We start from the raw sequence: 14,396 nt of genomic DNA on the forward strand, positions 1-14,396 counted from the left end.
AAAAAAAAAAAAAAAAAGAAACAGGGCAGAGTTCAGTGGTTGAATCATCGTCCCCAGCAATGCCAAAACCAAATATATGCCCTTGACTTCACCCCTGCAAATAAAGACTCCAAAAGCATCTTCACTCAGTTTATAGCAGAATCAGCCTCTTACTGTGTGCCTGAGGATCTGGATTCATGACTGAAGACTGGAGGGAATTCTCTGGACATGTCACTGCTCATAGACATTGAGGTGGATCCTGGAAAATCTCCTCTGTGATTGAGGTGCTGACGTCTTCAAACACAATCACAGAATGAAGAACACATTTTTCTTCTACATGTATCATCCGTATTCACTAATCATGCCATCAATTACCAGGATAAGGAGTCACAGCAAGCAGGCTAACCAACTTGCTATATTTAGGGGGGAAACACATAATACACAATGCTTGTTTTGTGGAAATCATTTAAATCAATTAAATGAATGTTTGATCTTGAACAGACTTTGTCTTTGATACTAGAAACTTGCTAATACGTTAATAAGGTTTAAACTATTTTTTCACCATTTTTGGACGGTAGAGTTTACCCTATGACTTCCAAAAATGGTGTTTTAGCTTTACAGAGAAATGTTTGTTCCAAATGCTTCATGTCATACCTATTTATCTTTAACTTCAAACAAAACCTGATGTGGAAGAGATCAAGCACAATTCAGTGACTCCACCCCCGCAAACCCCATTGAAATGACATCAAAGACTCCAAAACCAATATCATGTTCACTCAGTTTATAGCAGAATCAGCCTCTTACTGTGTGCCTGAGGATCTGGATTCATGACTGAAGACTGCAGGGAATTCTCTGGACATGTCACTGCTCATGGACATCGAGGTGGATCCTGGAAAATCTCTTCTGTAATTGAGGTGCTGACGTCTGCAAACAGACACAGGATGAAGAACATATTATTCTTCGAAATGTTCCATCAGTATTCACTAATCATGCCATCGGTTACCAGGATAAGGAGTCACAGCAAGCAGGCTAACTAACTTGCCATGTTTAGGGGTTAAACACATAATACACATTGAAATCAACAAAGCTGTTGTGTGGGTGCTTGTTTTGCAGAAATTATTTTAAATGAATGTTTGATGTTGAACAGCCTTGGTCTTTAATACTAGAAACTTGCTAATATGTTAATACGGTTTAAACTATTTTTTTCACCATTTTTGGAAGGTAGAGTTTAGCCTATGACTTCCAAAAATGGTGTTTTAGCTTTACAGAGAAATGTTTGTTCCAAATGCTTCATGTCATACCTATTTATCTTTAACTTCAAACAAAACCTGATATGGAAGAGATCAAGCACAATTCAGTGACTCCACCCCCGCAAACCCCATTGAAATGACATCAAAGACTCCAAAACCAATATCATGTTCACTCAGTTTATAGTAGAATGAGCCTCTTACTGTGTGACTGAGGGTCCAGGTTGATGATTGAAGACTGGAGGGAATTCTCTGGATGCATCACTGCTCGTGGACATCGAGGTGGTTCCTGGAAACTCTGGTCTTTGTTTATGTTGCTCACGTCTGCAAACACAAACATAGAATGAAGAACACATTGTTGTTCTGCATGTACCTGTTGTTGGCGACAGAGCTGCTGCTGTCACAGTGTCAGATTTATGAGGCTGAAGAAATGCACTGAGCGGACTGGAGGTATTTTAAGAAAGGAACATAAAACATGTGTGGGTACTTGTTTTGTGGAGATCATTTTAAATTAATGTTTGGTTTTAACAGCCTTGGTCACAAATACTAGAGACATGCTAATATATTTATAAAGTTTAGACTAATTTTTAACCATTTTTGAAAGGTAGAGTTTAGGCTATAGCTTCCAAGCCACAAAGGGCTTTCAGAGGTTCCTGCTCAAAAATGACATGCCCAGTGTGAATGGAGTATTCCTCTGCAATTATAAACTCTTTATAAACAATCTTTGTATCAAAGTAAAGTTAACACTTGTGAAAATTCATCAGAGGTGTAGATATTACAGCAGATGTTAATGTGTCAACGTTACTGAGGCTGGAGCACAGACAAAGTAAGTAATTTTTTTTTTTTCCTCGCCTAATTTACATATTTTTTTAAAGAAAAAAAACCCCATTTAAAATATGCTTTAGTTCACATTTTAATCCAGAAAATCAACAATTAACATATAAACATCATGTGAAACATCATCTGTGCAAAGATTTATGCTTCTGAAGTGAAACAGTGAAATATTACAGCATCTTTAATAAATAAATATTCAGGAGTTTGCCCAATTTTGGCACACTATAGACACCATATTTGAGTTGAATTTTATAGGTATTAAAGAGCAGAAATGATTTTATTTCATTTATTTGCCTGAAAATGCTTGCTTTTTAAAAAAAATATTTTTGAAGAATTAACCACACATTCACAGCCAGCAGGCCCATTCTCTCGTGTGCCATAGACAGCTTGAATCAAGGGTCTCAAACTTAAATGAGCAGTGGGCCAGTAATTTGCTGTTCTGGAATCTGTGAGATTTCAGCTCGCTAACAAGCTATTTCTTTTGTGTTTACATGTAGTCGGGGGAGTTTGTGGCTCTGTTGTTTAGGTTTAGTGGACTTTTGCGTAAGTACGTAACTGTTCTTTTAGTCATTGCTTGTTTTCGCTGTGTTTGGTGGTTGTAGAAATGTTTAATATAAGCATTTATATGAGACTGAGATTTCTCCTGGACACCACACACACGCTAATATTTTCATAAAAGACTTGATGTAACGGAGGGTTAAATTGCAGTCCACCCCCATTGCCGAAGGTACCGGGGGCTTTGAGGCACTTCTTACTTACAGTTACTTTCCAGAGAAATGTTTGCTCCAAATGCTTCATGTCATACCTATTTATCTTTAACTTCAAACAAAACCTGATGTGGAAGAGATCAAGAACAATTCAGTGACTCCACCCCTGCAAACCCCATTGAAATGACATCAAAGACTCCAAAACCAATATCATGTTCACTCAGTTTATAGTAGAATCAGTCTCTTACTGTGTGACTGAGGGTCGAGATTCATGACTGAAGACTGGAGGGAATTCTCTGGACATGTCACTGCTCATGGACATCGAGGTGGATCCTGGAAAATCTCCTCTGTAATTGTGGTGCTGACGTCTGCAAACAAATAGAATGCAGAACATTATTTTTCTACATGTACCTTGTGGACACTGAGCTGCTTCTCTCTCAGTGTTAGACTTATGAGGCTGGAGAACTACATTTTCTCACAACTAATATACTCTCTGGCACAGTGCTGGGTCTGCGACCCAGTATTTGTGTTTCAGATTCGGATTTAATGCTCCTTGACTTTTATTATTCCTGCTTTTGGTTATCTTTCTTTTTTATGTTCTTAGTGATGTTAGTTCTCCCTCCCTTAGTGTTTATCTCAGCCTGTTTTTAGTCTCTGGCTCCGTGTTTTCTCTGTGTCGTTCCATTCCTCATTTCATGCCGACTCACCCTCGTCTCTATGTTCATTCATCTCCTGGGTCTCCCCAGTCAGTCATGTCTCCATGACACAGTTTCTTGCACTACCTACCTAGTTAGATAGTTTTTGTTAATTTATGTTGTAATTTATGTTAGGTCAGTCTGTCCTGTCTCTAGTTAGCTAGTTTAGTGTTTTTCTGTTAATTTATGTTGTAAATTTATGTTGCATGTAGCACCTTGGCCCTGGAGGAACGCTGTTTCGCTTCACTGTGTAAGTAGACTGTCTGAAACCAGTCTACTCAATAGAGCTGGACTTGGTCTCAGTCTAAAGTTACCTTTGTTTAGAGGTGGCGGGTTGGGGTGAATATCTCAGTATCAGCTCTGTATGTTGGGTTTTTTCAGGTGTGCTGTAGGAGGTGCTTTGGGAGTATACAATACAACTGACCATTGTAAGAGCTTGGTCCACATACCCAGCAATGAGTTGGACTTGTTTCCGGTAGGTTTTGGCCAAAAGTCCGCACTGCAGAGTACACTGGAAGATTCTGCCAAAGGCTAAACTTTGTCAATGATTCTATTCACAATTTATGGACAGAATTTCTATGCATAGCCAAGTGCCGGAAGCCTTGGAGTGGTCTAAGAATCTCATCCTTGTTTTTGCAGATGATGTGGTCCTGTTGGCTTCATCGGGTGGAGGCCTCCAGGTGTTCAGAGCTGAATGTGAAGTGGCAGGAATGAAAATCAGCACCTCCAAATCTGAGGCCACGGTCCTCAGCTGGAAAAGGGTAGAGTTCCCAATCCTGGTCAGGGATGACTTACTGTCCCAGGTTGAGAAATTTAAGTATCTCGGTGTCTTGTACACGAATGAGGGGAGAGGGGAGCAGGAAATCGACAGATGGATTGGTGCTTTGTCTACAGTGATGCGGACATTGTACCAGTCCATCGTGGTGAAGAATGAGCTGAAAATAAAAGCAAAGCTCTTAATTTACTGGTCGACTTATTTCCCTCCCCTCCCCTATGGTCATTGGTAGTGACTGAAGGAGTGAGATTGCAGATACAAGCAGCGGAAATTATCTTTCTCTAAAAGGTGGCTGGCCCCTCCTTTAGTGACATGGTGAGTAGTTCGGCAATCAGGGAATTACTCAGAATAGAGTCGCTTCTCGTCCTCATTGAAAGGAGCCTGTTGAGGTGGTTCAGGCATCTCACAAGGATGCATCCTGCACACCTCCTGGGTGAGGTGTTCTGAGCATATCCAACCGGTAGACCTGGGGTTACCAGGATAATGGGTCACAGCAAGCAAGTTAACTCACTCCTGATGTTTACCCAGGGTTTATCGGTCTTCCTTTGAGCACATTCAAATGCAAGGTGTTGCATTGGGAGCAGCAAACCAATCAAAATCATAAAGAAGTGTACTGCTAGGACAACAGTTATTTTACAAAGGAACATGAAACTACAAAACTTAAAGGGGAAACAAATATCAAGAGCTCAAGTTTATAATACACATTTAAAGCAACATAGCTGTGTGAGTGGTTGTTTATCAAAATCACTTTGAATTGTCAGTGCTTTAAGATCTTTTTCAGAAAGGCTTTATTATGTTAATGAAGTTTATCATATTCTTTAACAATTTTTACTTTGCTTGTTTGTTTAGAATAGAAACAGTCCCTTACTTTGTGCCTAAGGGTCGAGGACTAAGGACTGGAGGTGGAGGACAATCTGTGGACTTTTCAATGCTCATGGCCATGGAGCTGGATCAAGGAATAGCTGCTCTTTCTTAACCAAACCCCTGATCTTTAGGCATCCTGAGAGAGAAACAAGGAACAATGACTTTGAGTACATCAGTGAAAGACAGAAATATATTTATAGAAACCCATAACTTGCAGAACAGGAAATACAGTACACTGAGAGAGGCGCGCACACACACACACACACACACAGTCCAGTCTGTATTAAACCCAGCTGACCCTCTACCTCATAAATTAATAGATACTTTTACAGCTCATTGAAAGACAGCTAACTCAGCACATGAAGAAAAATGTCAGTTTCATCAATAACCAAAGATTCATTTTGATCCATGATATTCCTTTCTTTATGGTCTAACAAACTCCAAAACAAAACTCCAAGTACCAAAACAGATCATAACTATTTCCAGATTTTTTTGTTCCACCTTTAGAAACACTGATATAATTTTTTCCACTAAGAAACATTTTTGTAGTAATTCTGACACCCTATTATTGCTCAGCAACACTCACCTTGTTTTCACTCATCTGCTTCGTGAATTTAAAAACTGAAATTACAGGACTTTGTTTCCTCCTCACCTTAGCAGAGCAGCTCCTCCCCTCTCCACAGGAACTTGTATTACTACATTCCCAGAGTGTGAACCACAGATTGGTTCAGACTAAAGAGAGATATCTTTGCTTAATTCCACAAATATATTTGCATCTTAGGTGACATAAGTGAACTAGATATGGCAGTAAATACATCATATATAATATTGTATCTGTGAAGGTTCTCAGTCATCGTAGTCTAATGAGCTTGGGGGAAAAAAAAGAGTCTGGACTTCTTTAAGTTGCTTGAAGATGGTTCACCTCTCATCCGAGAAGCTTCTTCAGTTCTATGGTCAAATGGTGGAGAGTCCCCCAAGAGGGACATGGACCCCCCTATTGATTCTCTACCTAATCACTGGTAGAGGATCTGTCCATCTGCATCTAAACAACAAAGGTCACTCTTTCGAGGATGCCAATGTTCACATTTTGGATAGAAAAGAAAGATGGTTAAAATAGGAGTGAAATGGACAGAGTGATGATCAAAAGTGATGGCAAATAACACAGTTAATTAAGAAGGCTTTAGCTAATAAAATAACAAAAAACAGTGCTGTTCGCTGACAGTCTCAGCAATGCTCCTTACTCTCTTTTGACTCTATGGACAAACATATGAAAGTGAAGATGTTTTGTTGTTGTTGTTTTACATACAGATACAGTAAAAACTTTCTAATTTGAGTGTTGGGTTTAGAGAGGATAATGAAAGGGAACCTTTATGAAACACAGAACATGTGACCCACATGCTTTTCAACGAACCAAAAGCTGTTGAACAGCATTCCAGACATGTTAGGATGTTTTCAGAGTGTGTTTCTTTTTTCTTTTATCTGTTTAAGTCTTCATTCCTATTTGTGTTTTTTCAGTCGTTATATTATATATTGTACACAGTATAGCAATGTCTAAGGCAGGAGATACAGGGAAAAAGAGGGTGGATAGGGGAAGATGTAATAAAGGAATAGAGTAAGAATAGAAATGCACAATATATCGCCAACTGACGCACCTGTAGAAAAAATAAACATACAGCACCTGGGACACAAAAATTGGGCAATGAATGGGTACACAAATCTCCTTGTGGTGTGTTTGTGTGAAAGAGAGAGAGACAGAGACAGTCAAGCATAAGTGCTTTTTGTCATGAAAATGTATTTGAGAATGAGGGTGGGAAGAAGCAGCAGTGCCCCCAAGAAGCAAGAGGGAGACAGAGTGGATCCAAGACAACACGGCCATCCACAGTCACCAAGAATACCAAAGACCTAAGGCCACACTTCTCACCGATATCTGTATGCCCATCGCAGCAGGAGAAGAAGGAGGGAGGCCCCAGATGGCGTGCCCACCGCTAAAAGATAGAGAGGCCCAGAAATGATTGGCAAGACTGCCCGGTACATGGCAGACGTCCCCCTCTCCCAGCTTTCTGAAGCTTGTCTCAAAACAGGGTTCATTACTTTAAATGTTTCAACACAGTTATTGAATAAACGACAAAGGGAAAATGGCAAACGAAGACAAACTAAACTATACTGGGAAACAACTAAACTACAGCGCAGGAACCAGAGCATGAATGAGAGCGGGCAGAAACAGATGACGGTTGACAGCAGGGAAACACACAGATGAAGCAGGGTGGATACACAGACGGACCAGCAACTAAAAAGATGGAGGACGCGACTTAAATACACACAGAGAAACACAGGGAGATTACACACAGGTGGGGAACACAGCTGGGAGTAATCAACAAGATGAGACAGAGGTAAAACTGAACACACTCACATGAGACGCAGACCTTCACAATAAAACAGGAAACAAGAACACTACACAAAGACGCAGACTCGACACTGAGAGACAGACAGAAAATGACACATAGAACTAAACCCACACACAACATGAGAACACAAATCCTAACCACAAATAAACAGAAACATAGAACTCTAATAATAATCATCATTATAATAATAATACTCATAGTACCCAAAACCACAACAATCATTCAAAAATAAACTAACAATCAAAACTCAAAATACTGGGTCGAAACTGACCCAGAACCGTGACAAAGATGGAAACATCGCGTTAAATTACAAAGAGCAGAGGGTGGGAACACTCACCATTACTGTGTCATAAAAAAAAATCGAATGACCAATTTTGACATTTGAAGAGTGTAGATCGATTGGTTGTTTACACCACTCAACACAAGCAGAACTGCATTACAAAATCAGAAGACACATCATCCAGATTCAGAAGCACATCTCTGTATAGTGCAGAGCTTCCCAAAGTGTGGGGCCCGCACCCCAGGGGGGGCGCAGAGCGATAAGAAAAGGGGGGAAAAAAAAACCCCGAAACACTTGGACACTGCTAGCAGGGGGCGCCCACACAAACGCAAAGCAGGAGATGAAGCATCGTTGAATATGTTTCCAAACCAACTTCATTCTAAGCCAAAGACTAGAAAATATGGTGAAGCATATCTTCCCTTTGGTTTCACCTGCACAAGTGCCAAGGTAGGTCTCCCTGCAGAATTGGTTTTCCCTGCGTCGAGAGCAGCGCTGGGCTGTTCAAATCACGGACAAACAGTATCCCACATTCTTGATTTTTAGTTCACAAACACTTGTTGTAATGACTAACTACTCCTGACATTTTGGAGATGTTAGCTCTTTATATAGTAAAGTTACAGTGGGATATAAACAGAGATGGGCAGTAACGCGTTACTTCTAACGTGTTACTGTAATCCGATTACTTTTTTCAAGTAACGAGTAAAGTAAGGGATTAGTTTTGAAAAAACGGTAATTAGATTACCGTTACTTTCCCGTAAGCATGCTGCATTACTGCGTTACTAAAACCGTGATTTTTTTTGCGAGAGTGTCTCATGACAATGACGTAAGCGAGTGCGACGTTCGTGACAACAGCTGTGTGCAGATCAACAATGGATAATATATCAAGTGCGGGAGAGAGTATGAGCGTGCAGCGTTTAAAGCGTGGAAGTACTGACCTTACTTTGAGTTTGATTCCATAAAAAGTGACAAAAACATTAGCGTCCGCTTTTCACTGTGTGGGAAGAAAACTTCTTTTTACAGCGAAAAAACCCACCTAAAATTCCAAGCAAGCACCGAGTGCGCTACCACGTAATGGGAAATTCACAGAGAAACTCGTGGATTCTTCCACTGACCGCCGTGGCACACTTGCACCAGGGCAAACCTCCGCCTACGCCACTCCTGCTATACAGGTGAAAATAGAGCAACAGGACCGCTGAGTCTTTGACTTTATTTATTTTCTGCTGTGTTTTACTTGCATCTATTTGAAAGAGTGAGTGTAAACAAAAAGAAAAATATTTTATTTTATGTGCTGGAATGTGCAGAAAATAGGTTTAAATGTTAACTCTTTAAGACCAAGTTGTGCAAAGCGCTTTGAGTGCTCAGAAGAGTAGAAAAGCACTATATAAGAACCAGTCCATTTACCACAGGAAATTTATTTTAAGTGTCTTCATAGTTTTGTTTTTGAAATACACCAATTTTTATATACTGCAGGAAAAATGAAAATAAATATTATAATGCAAACTTGCAAAAAAACAGCATATGCATCAAAATAAACTATTTCCAGCAGTGCAGACTTTTAAGTGTTTTAAGCATCAAACATAACTTTTAAAAACACCAGTATAGGCTTATAAGACCCTGATGGTAAAAAAAACTACATTTCCGCGAACATGACGTCATTTCCGGTTTTGGGCAGGTAATGGCGGACATGCGATAGTTCGCGCTGATGTCTATTCCAACCTAGGAAGTGTTACAAACAGCTGATCGGATCGGGAAAGCGTGTTTCTGGAATATTATGTTTTTGTTGCTGCAAGCGCTTTTTATGCAATTTTTGCAAAGCTATATGTGGAAGGAAACCGTGACCTAGGACAAGCTAATGGCATAACAAGTAAGTGCAACTCCTTTCGGTTTCATATCCGAAAAAAAAATATTGCGCTATCTTACGTGGTTCCAGTTCTACAGAGATTTAAAAATAGTTACGCAAAACGGAGTGTGCCCGCTCCGACCGGTTTTAAAGGGTTAAAAGGACATGCTATGTGGAAGTTAACTGATTAACTTCCACAGTTTTTACATGAAAAGCTCACATCAATAATACTTTATTATGTATATTAATGTTTTCAACTGGTGGACGTTAAGAGGTTAAATTGCTTTCATTTACAAAGCAGCTGCCCTGCTGTAACATTCAGTTTTGCCAGTAGGTGGAAGCAACTCTGAGTCATGTCCCTTTCTAAATTCACTGAAAGGTTTAAAAGGAGAAGCTCTTTGCTGTGATCCAGAACGAAGTCCAGCCTGGGTCATAAGTTTGAAGGTTTTCAGACACTAAAACACTTCTCCGTTTTCATGGTGAAGTCCTGAGCACGATGGAGAGGAGTAATAAATGGTACTAAGTAAATGTCTGTATTTTTTTGTTTTGAAAATTCAACCCTTGATTAAAGGAATGGAGTAAAGAGAAAATGTAAACTACTTTTGGATGTTGGTTATTGTGTGACAAAGAAATAAAAAGATAACAGACGCACATGCATCCTGCTACTGAAGCTTTTCTGTACAGTTTACAGCCACTGAATGACGTTCATGTTGTTTTATGTATTTGGCTAGGGTTTAACTCATTTTGGGATCATTCATTTTCTACAATAAATGCAAGTGTGTATCAGCCAGAACCTGACCAGCCAAACTTTCCATTTGACTTTCTTTATTAAACCAAAAGAACTACTCAAGGAAAACATCTGACACCAACTGCAGAAAACAAAACAAAACAAAAGAAACTAAATCACTCCTGTGAGAACAAGAGTCAAGTCGCTGAAGACATAAAGACATGAACAAACAGTTCATGTAGAGTGCTCACAGGACTCTACATAGAGCCCTGCCAAACTGGTACACATGATTAGACCTAAATCATCCTTTCAGCATCCTTTTAGTCCTATTTTTCATTCTTTATGTACAAAATCATTTTAAAAACTTTAGTATGAATGATCAGTAAAAAGTCAATCATAAAGACTGCAGTGTCAGTCTTTGTCTCCGTGGCAGTGTGTGGTTTGTGGCTCAGCTGCAGAGGATCCAGAAAAGGCTGACTGTCAAAGCTGATGTGTGATACAGAGCTGAACTGAAGTGTGAAGCGGGAAAGCTGCTAAAACCAAACTGGTGAAAACAAATTGTAAATAAACAAGCATTCATTTTGAACCATTGTGTGCTTGGGTCCTTCCTATCACAGTCTCATGTGATTAATTTAGTTTAATTTAACTTCATTAAAGACACACATGGGTCCATAGCAAAAAAGAGGAAAAAAAGAAATGTAAACAAATTCCAGATTGGGCTAGGAGCTAGAACACTAATGGTTCCATAACTTCCAATAAAACCTAACTGAACATAATGCACAGTCAGCCAAAGATACAACTGTGTGTCAGATTGATAAATATAGCATGACAGGTAGGTACTCCAACACTAACAAACATTGGGTTTGCACTGCTCCACCTTGGCATCTTTACAACCCTAGGTTTCTCTTCAGCACTGTAGCCAGGCTGACAAAAGTCAGAGCACTGTTGATCCGACCGATCAAAGTTAAGCTGCCACAAACTGCTCCTACAGAGATGCTGTTCAGCTTTATTTAACAGGTAAATCTCACCTGGATAGACCGAAAAGAGGAGTCAAAGAGAAAACTGAGTCCAGCTGAGCTGTTCCAGTTGACATTTAAGATGCAAATCTGTGGATTCAACACTTTCTAAAGGCTGCTGGTGTTTTCTGTCCATAAAAGAACATAGTGGAACAAAGATACAAATTTTGTTTTTTTCCCTCCGCACTACACCCACATTTTGTAAATCAAAGAATGGATATGTGATTAAAGTGTAGTCTTTTGGCTTTAACTCAAGAGGTTTCACAAAACTTTTACATTGACTGTTTAAGACAGGGGTCCCCAATCCCAGTCCACGAGGGCCGGTGTCCCTGCAGGTTTTAGATCTCACCCTGGGTCAACACACCTGAATGACATGATTAGTTCATTACCAGGCCTCTGGAGAACTTCAAGACATGTTGAGGAGCTAATTTAGCCATTTAAATCAGCTGTGATGGATCAAGGACACATCTAAAACCTGCAGGGACACCGGCCTCGTGGACTGGGATTGGGGACCCCTGGTTTAAGAATTAAAGCCCTAGAGCAGGGGTGGGCACCGAGGGCCGGTGTCCCTGCAGGTTTTACATGTGTCCTTGAACCAACACAGCTGATTTAAATGGCTAAATTATCTCCTCAACATGTCCTGATGTTCTCCAGAGGCCTGGTAACGAACTAATCATGTCATTCAGGTGTGTTGACCCAGGGTGAGATCTAAAACCTGCAGGGACACCGGCCCTCGGGGCCTGGAATTGCCCACCCCTGCCCTAGAGGTTGCCTGATGAACAGTTTCATGGCCAGGTGAAATTGAGTCAAAGTGTTGAATTTATGTTTTTATAGTTGCTTACACTAATTTTAATGTAATTTAAAATTTGAGGGCCAAAGAGAGGTCAGTAGAAGTAAGGGAGGGCACCACTGCGCTAACAAAAACAAAACAATCATTGCAGCTCAGCAACACCAAAAAACCTAAAAGTCCATATAAGATAAAGTGCATGATGACATGGTCACAAAATATTACTTTGAAACTTCTGACCAATTTCCAATTTTTCAACCATTTCATTGCAGAACTGGAATCTAATATTCTACATTTTATCTTTCTTGTTTTGTTAAGTAAAACATCTGCATAATACTTCCACCTCTGGATAGCATTTAATTGGAATTTAAGAATGGTTTCTAAATTATTATTATTTACTTCTTTTTTTTTCATAAATTTGTATTTCAGTCCTGATTCTTATATATTTTAATACAAATCCTACCAATTTGATCACGTCTTAACCAGGGTACACTATAATCAATGCACATTCTTCTTTTTTTTTTTAACAAAATCCACTATCACTTGTCATTCATTCTGCACTTGACCACCATACCTACCCTATAGGTCGTCGTCCCTTCAGTTCATTTCACCTGTGTATCGACAGATGTCTGATTCACATCTTTTTGCATTAAAATTAGCCTACTACCCTATTGCTGACAAATTTATTTAGTACATCCTTATACTTTAACCAAATGTACCTAAAACATCATTGTAAAGATTTTAAAAACAGTAGTCAATAAACAAAAACACAAAGAGCATCCTGAAAGCATTCAAAGCTCTTCACTTGTTCCACATATTTTCATGTTACACACTTATTCCAAACTGGATTCGTTTAATTGCTCACAGGTGAGTATGTACAGCCTTTGCTGTGACACTAAAAATTTTGTTTTTATTGATCATCTCTCAGATCACAACATGATTACAGTCCACCTGTGAAAGATTGATTGGATATGATTTGTATGATTATTATGATTTGATAAAGTCCCATAGTTGATAACATAACACAGCACTGAAAAGCACACTGTTGGATTGCTAATGCAACACCACAAGCAAGACAATGTTCAAATGCCATGATCTGTGTGCGGCAATCAGGAGTGCAGGACCCAAAGTGCAGAGTGACGGAGGCAAACATGAACTCAAACTCAGCTTTTATTGTTGGATGGCAAAACAGAACATAAAACTAAATAAACTGGGAATAACTACATTAAACCAGATAGGCAAGGCAGGCGACCGGAGCACACAGGATAGGATGATGGCTATCACGACACAGACCAAGGAAAACACAAGTCTTAAATACAAAGGAGAGACGTGGGACCAGGGCAGGCACAGAGACACGGACTAGACATAAAACAGAGGGAGTGCGGAAACCAAAACCTAAGAACAAACTGAGAAGAACTGGAGGGATAGAAAATACAAAAGAGAAACACAAAACAATTGCAGTCAAAAAACACAATAAGAACAAAATAAAAAGTACAAAACCCAAAACACTGGTACAACAACCCAGGCACCCTAACAACAACAGTGAAATTGCAGTAATTATTAAAATGTCTCATAGTAAAATAATTAACAAGGACCTGCACAAGCAAAGTCTGCTTTTAGTTTAAAGATTAGCTAGATGGCAGCTATTGTACCTCGAAAGTATCCTTCAACTCAGGAGAGTAACTGGAGGTATAAAATAAGAGCTCATTAGTCCAAATAATGTAGCAGAACTTATTCCAGAGTTTACTGACTCTTGTAAGATAAATGGCGACATCTCTGTGTTTTGAGTGAACATTCTGACTGTGGACTCCTGGGGGATCCTTGGGTGTGAAATGAGGACAATGAAACCTTTTTCGTAAGATTATGCTCCGTAACAAATCAAAACTGAGAAACATGTCAGATACTGGTTTCAAAAAAAGTACAAAAACTAAATAAATGTCCTTTAGATGGGTGAGCTGAATGTTTCACATTGTAGGAAAGTCAACATTCGAGTAATAACACACTGACTGGATTAATAGGAGTCATCCAGGAAGTAAAGGCATACAGCAGTGGCTGAACTGGAAATTACCTCAGCACACTCTGAGGTCGAGGTGTTTTCCCTCAGACCTGAAAACAAACAGACATTCAACGTCTTGGTAAATCACAAAATAAATAAAGTGATTTTATGCATGTTTGTGTGAGACAGCTAGTGCACATGTCACATCAAACATGATAAATATGGGTAAATATGAATTTAATGA

The 14,396-nt window shown here is 39.5% G+C and overlaps 2 protein-coding genes across 4 annotated transcripts in view; both read right to left on the reverse strand.

Annotated features, from left to right (window-relative positions):
• Positions 1-14,396, reverse strand: part of LOC116309971 — a 195,486-nt gene that overhangs the window by 10,991 nt on the left and 170,099 nt on the right. The window contains exons 11-14 of the mRNA XM_039608020.1: positions 3,016-3,135; positions 1,431-1,550; positions 784-903; positions 154-273 (exon numbers count right to left, since the gene is read on the reverse strand). Of these exons, the coding sequence (XP_039463954.1) occupies positions 154-273; positions 784-903; positions 1,431-1,550; positions 3,016-3,135 (480 nt within the window). The remainder of the gene's footprint in view (positions 1-153; positions 274-783; positions 904-1,430; positions 1,551-3,015; positions 3,136-14,396) is intronic.
• The window catches only part of LOC116312945 (protein NLRC3-like), a 52,789-nt gene continuing 51,701 nt past the window's right edge, over positions 13,309-14,396 (reverse strand). For all 3 annotated transcript variants that reach the window (XM_039608023.1, XM_039608021.1, XM_039608022.1), the window contains one exon: positions 13,309-14,262. The gene's annotated coding sequence lies outside the window, so the exon portion shown is untranslated. The remainder of the gene's footprint in view (positions 14,263-14,396) is intronic.

This window comes from Oreochromis aureus, linkage group 3 (assembly GCF_013358895.1).
Source record: "Oreochromis aureus strain Israel breed Guangdong linkage group 3, ZZ_aureus, whole genome shotgun sequence".
In the NCBI taxonomy this organism is placed as follows: domain Eukaryota; kingdom Metazoa; phylum Chordata; class Actinopteri; order Cichliformes; family Cichlidae; genus Oreochromis; species Oreochromis aureus.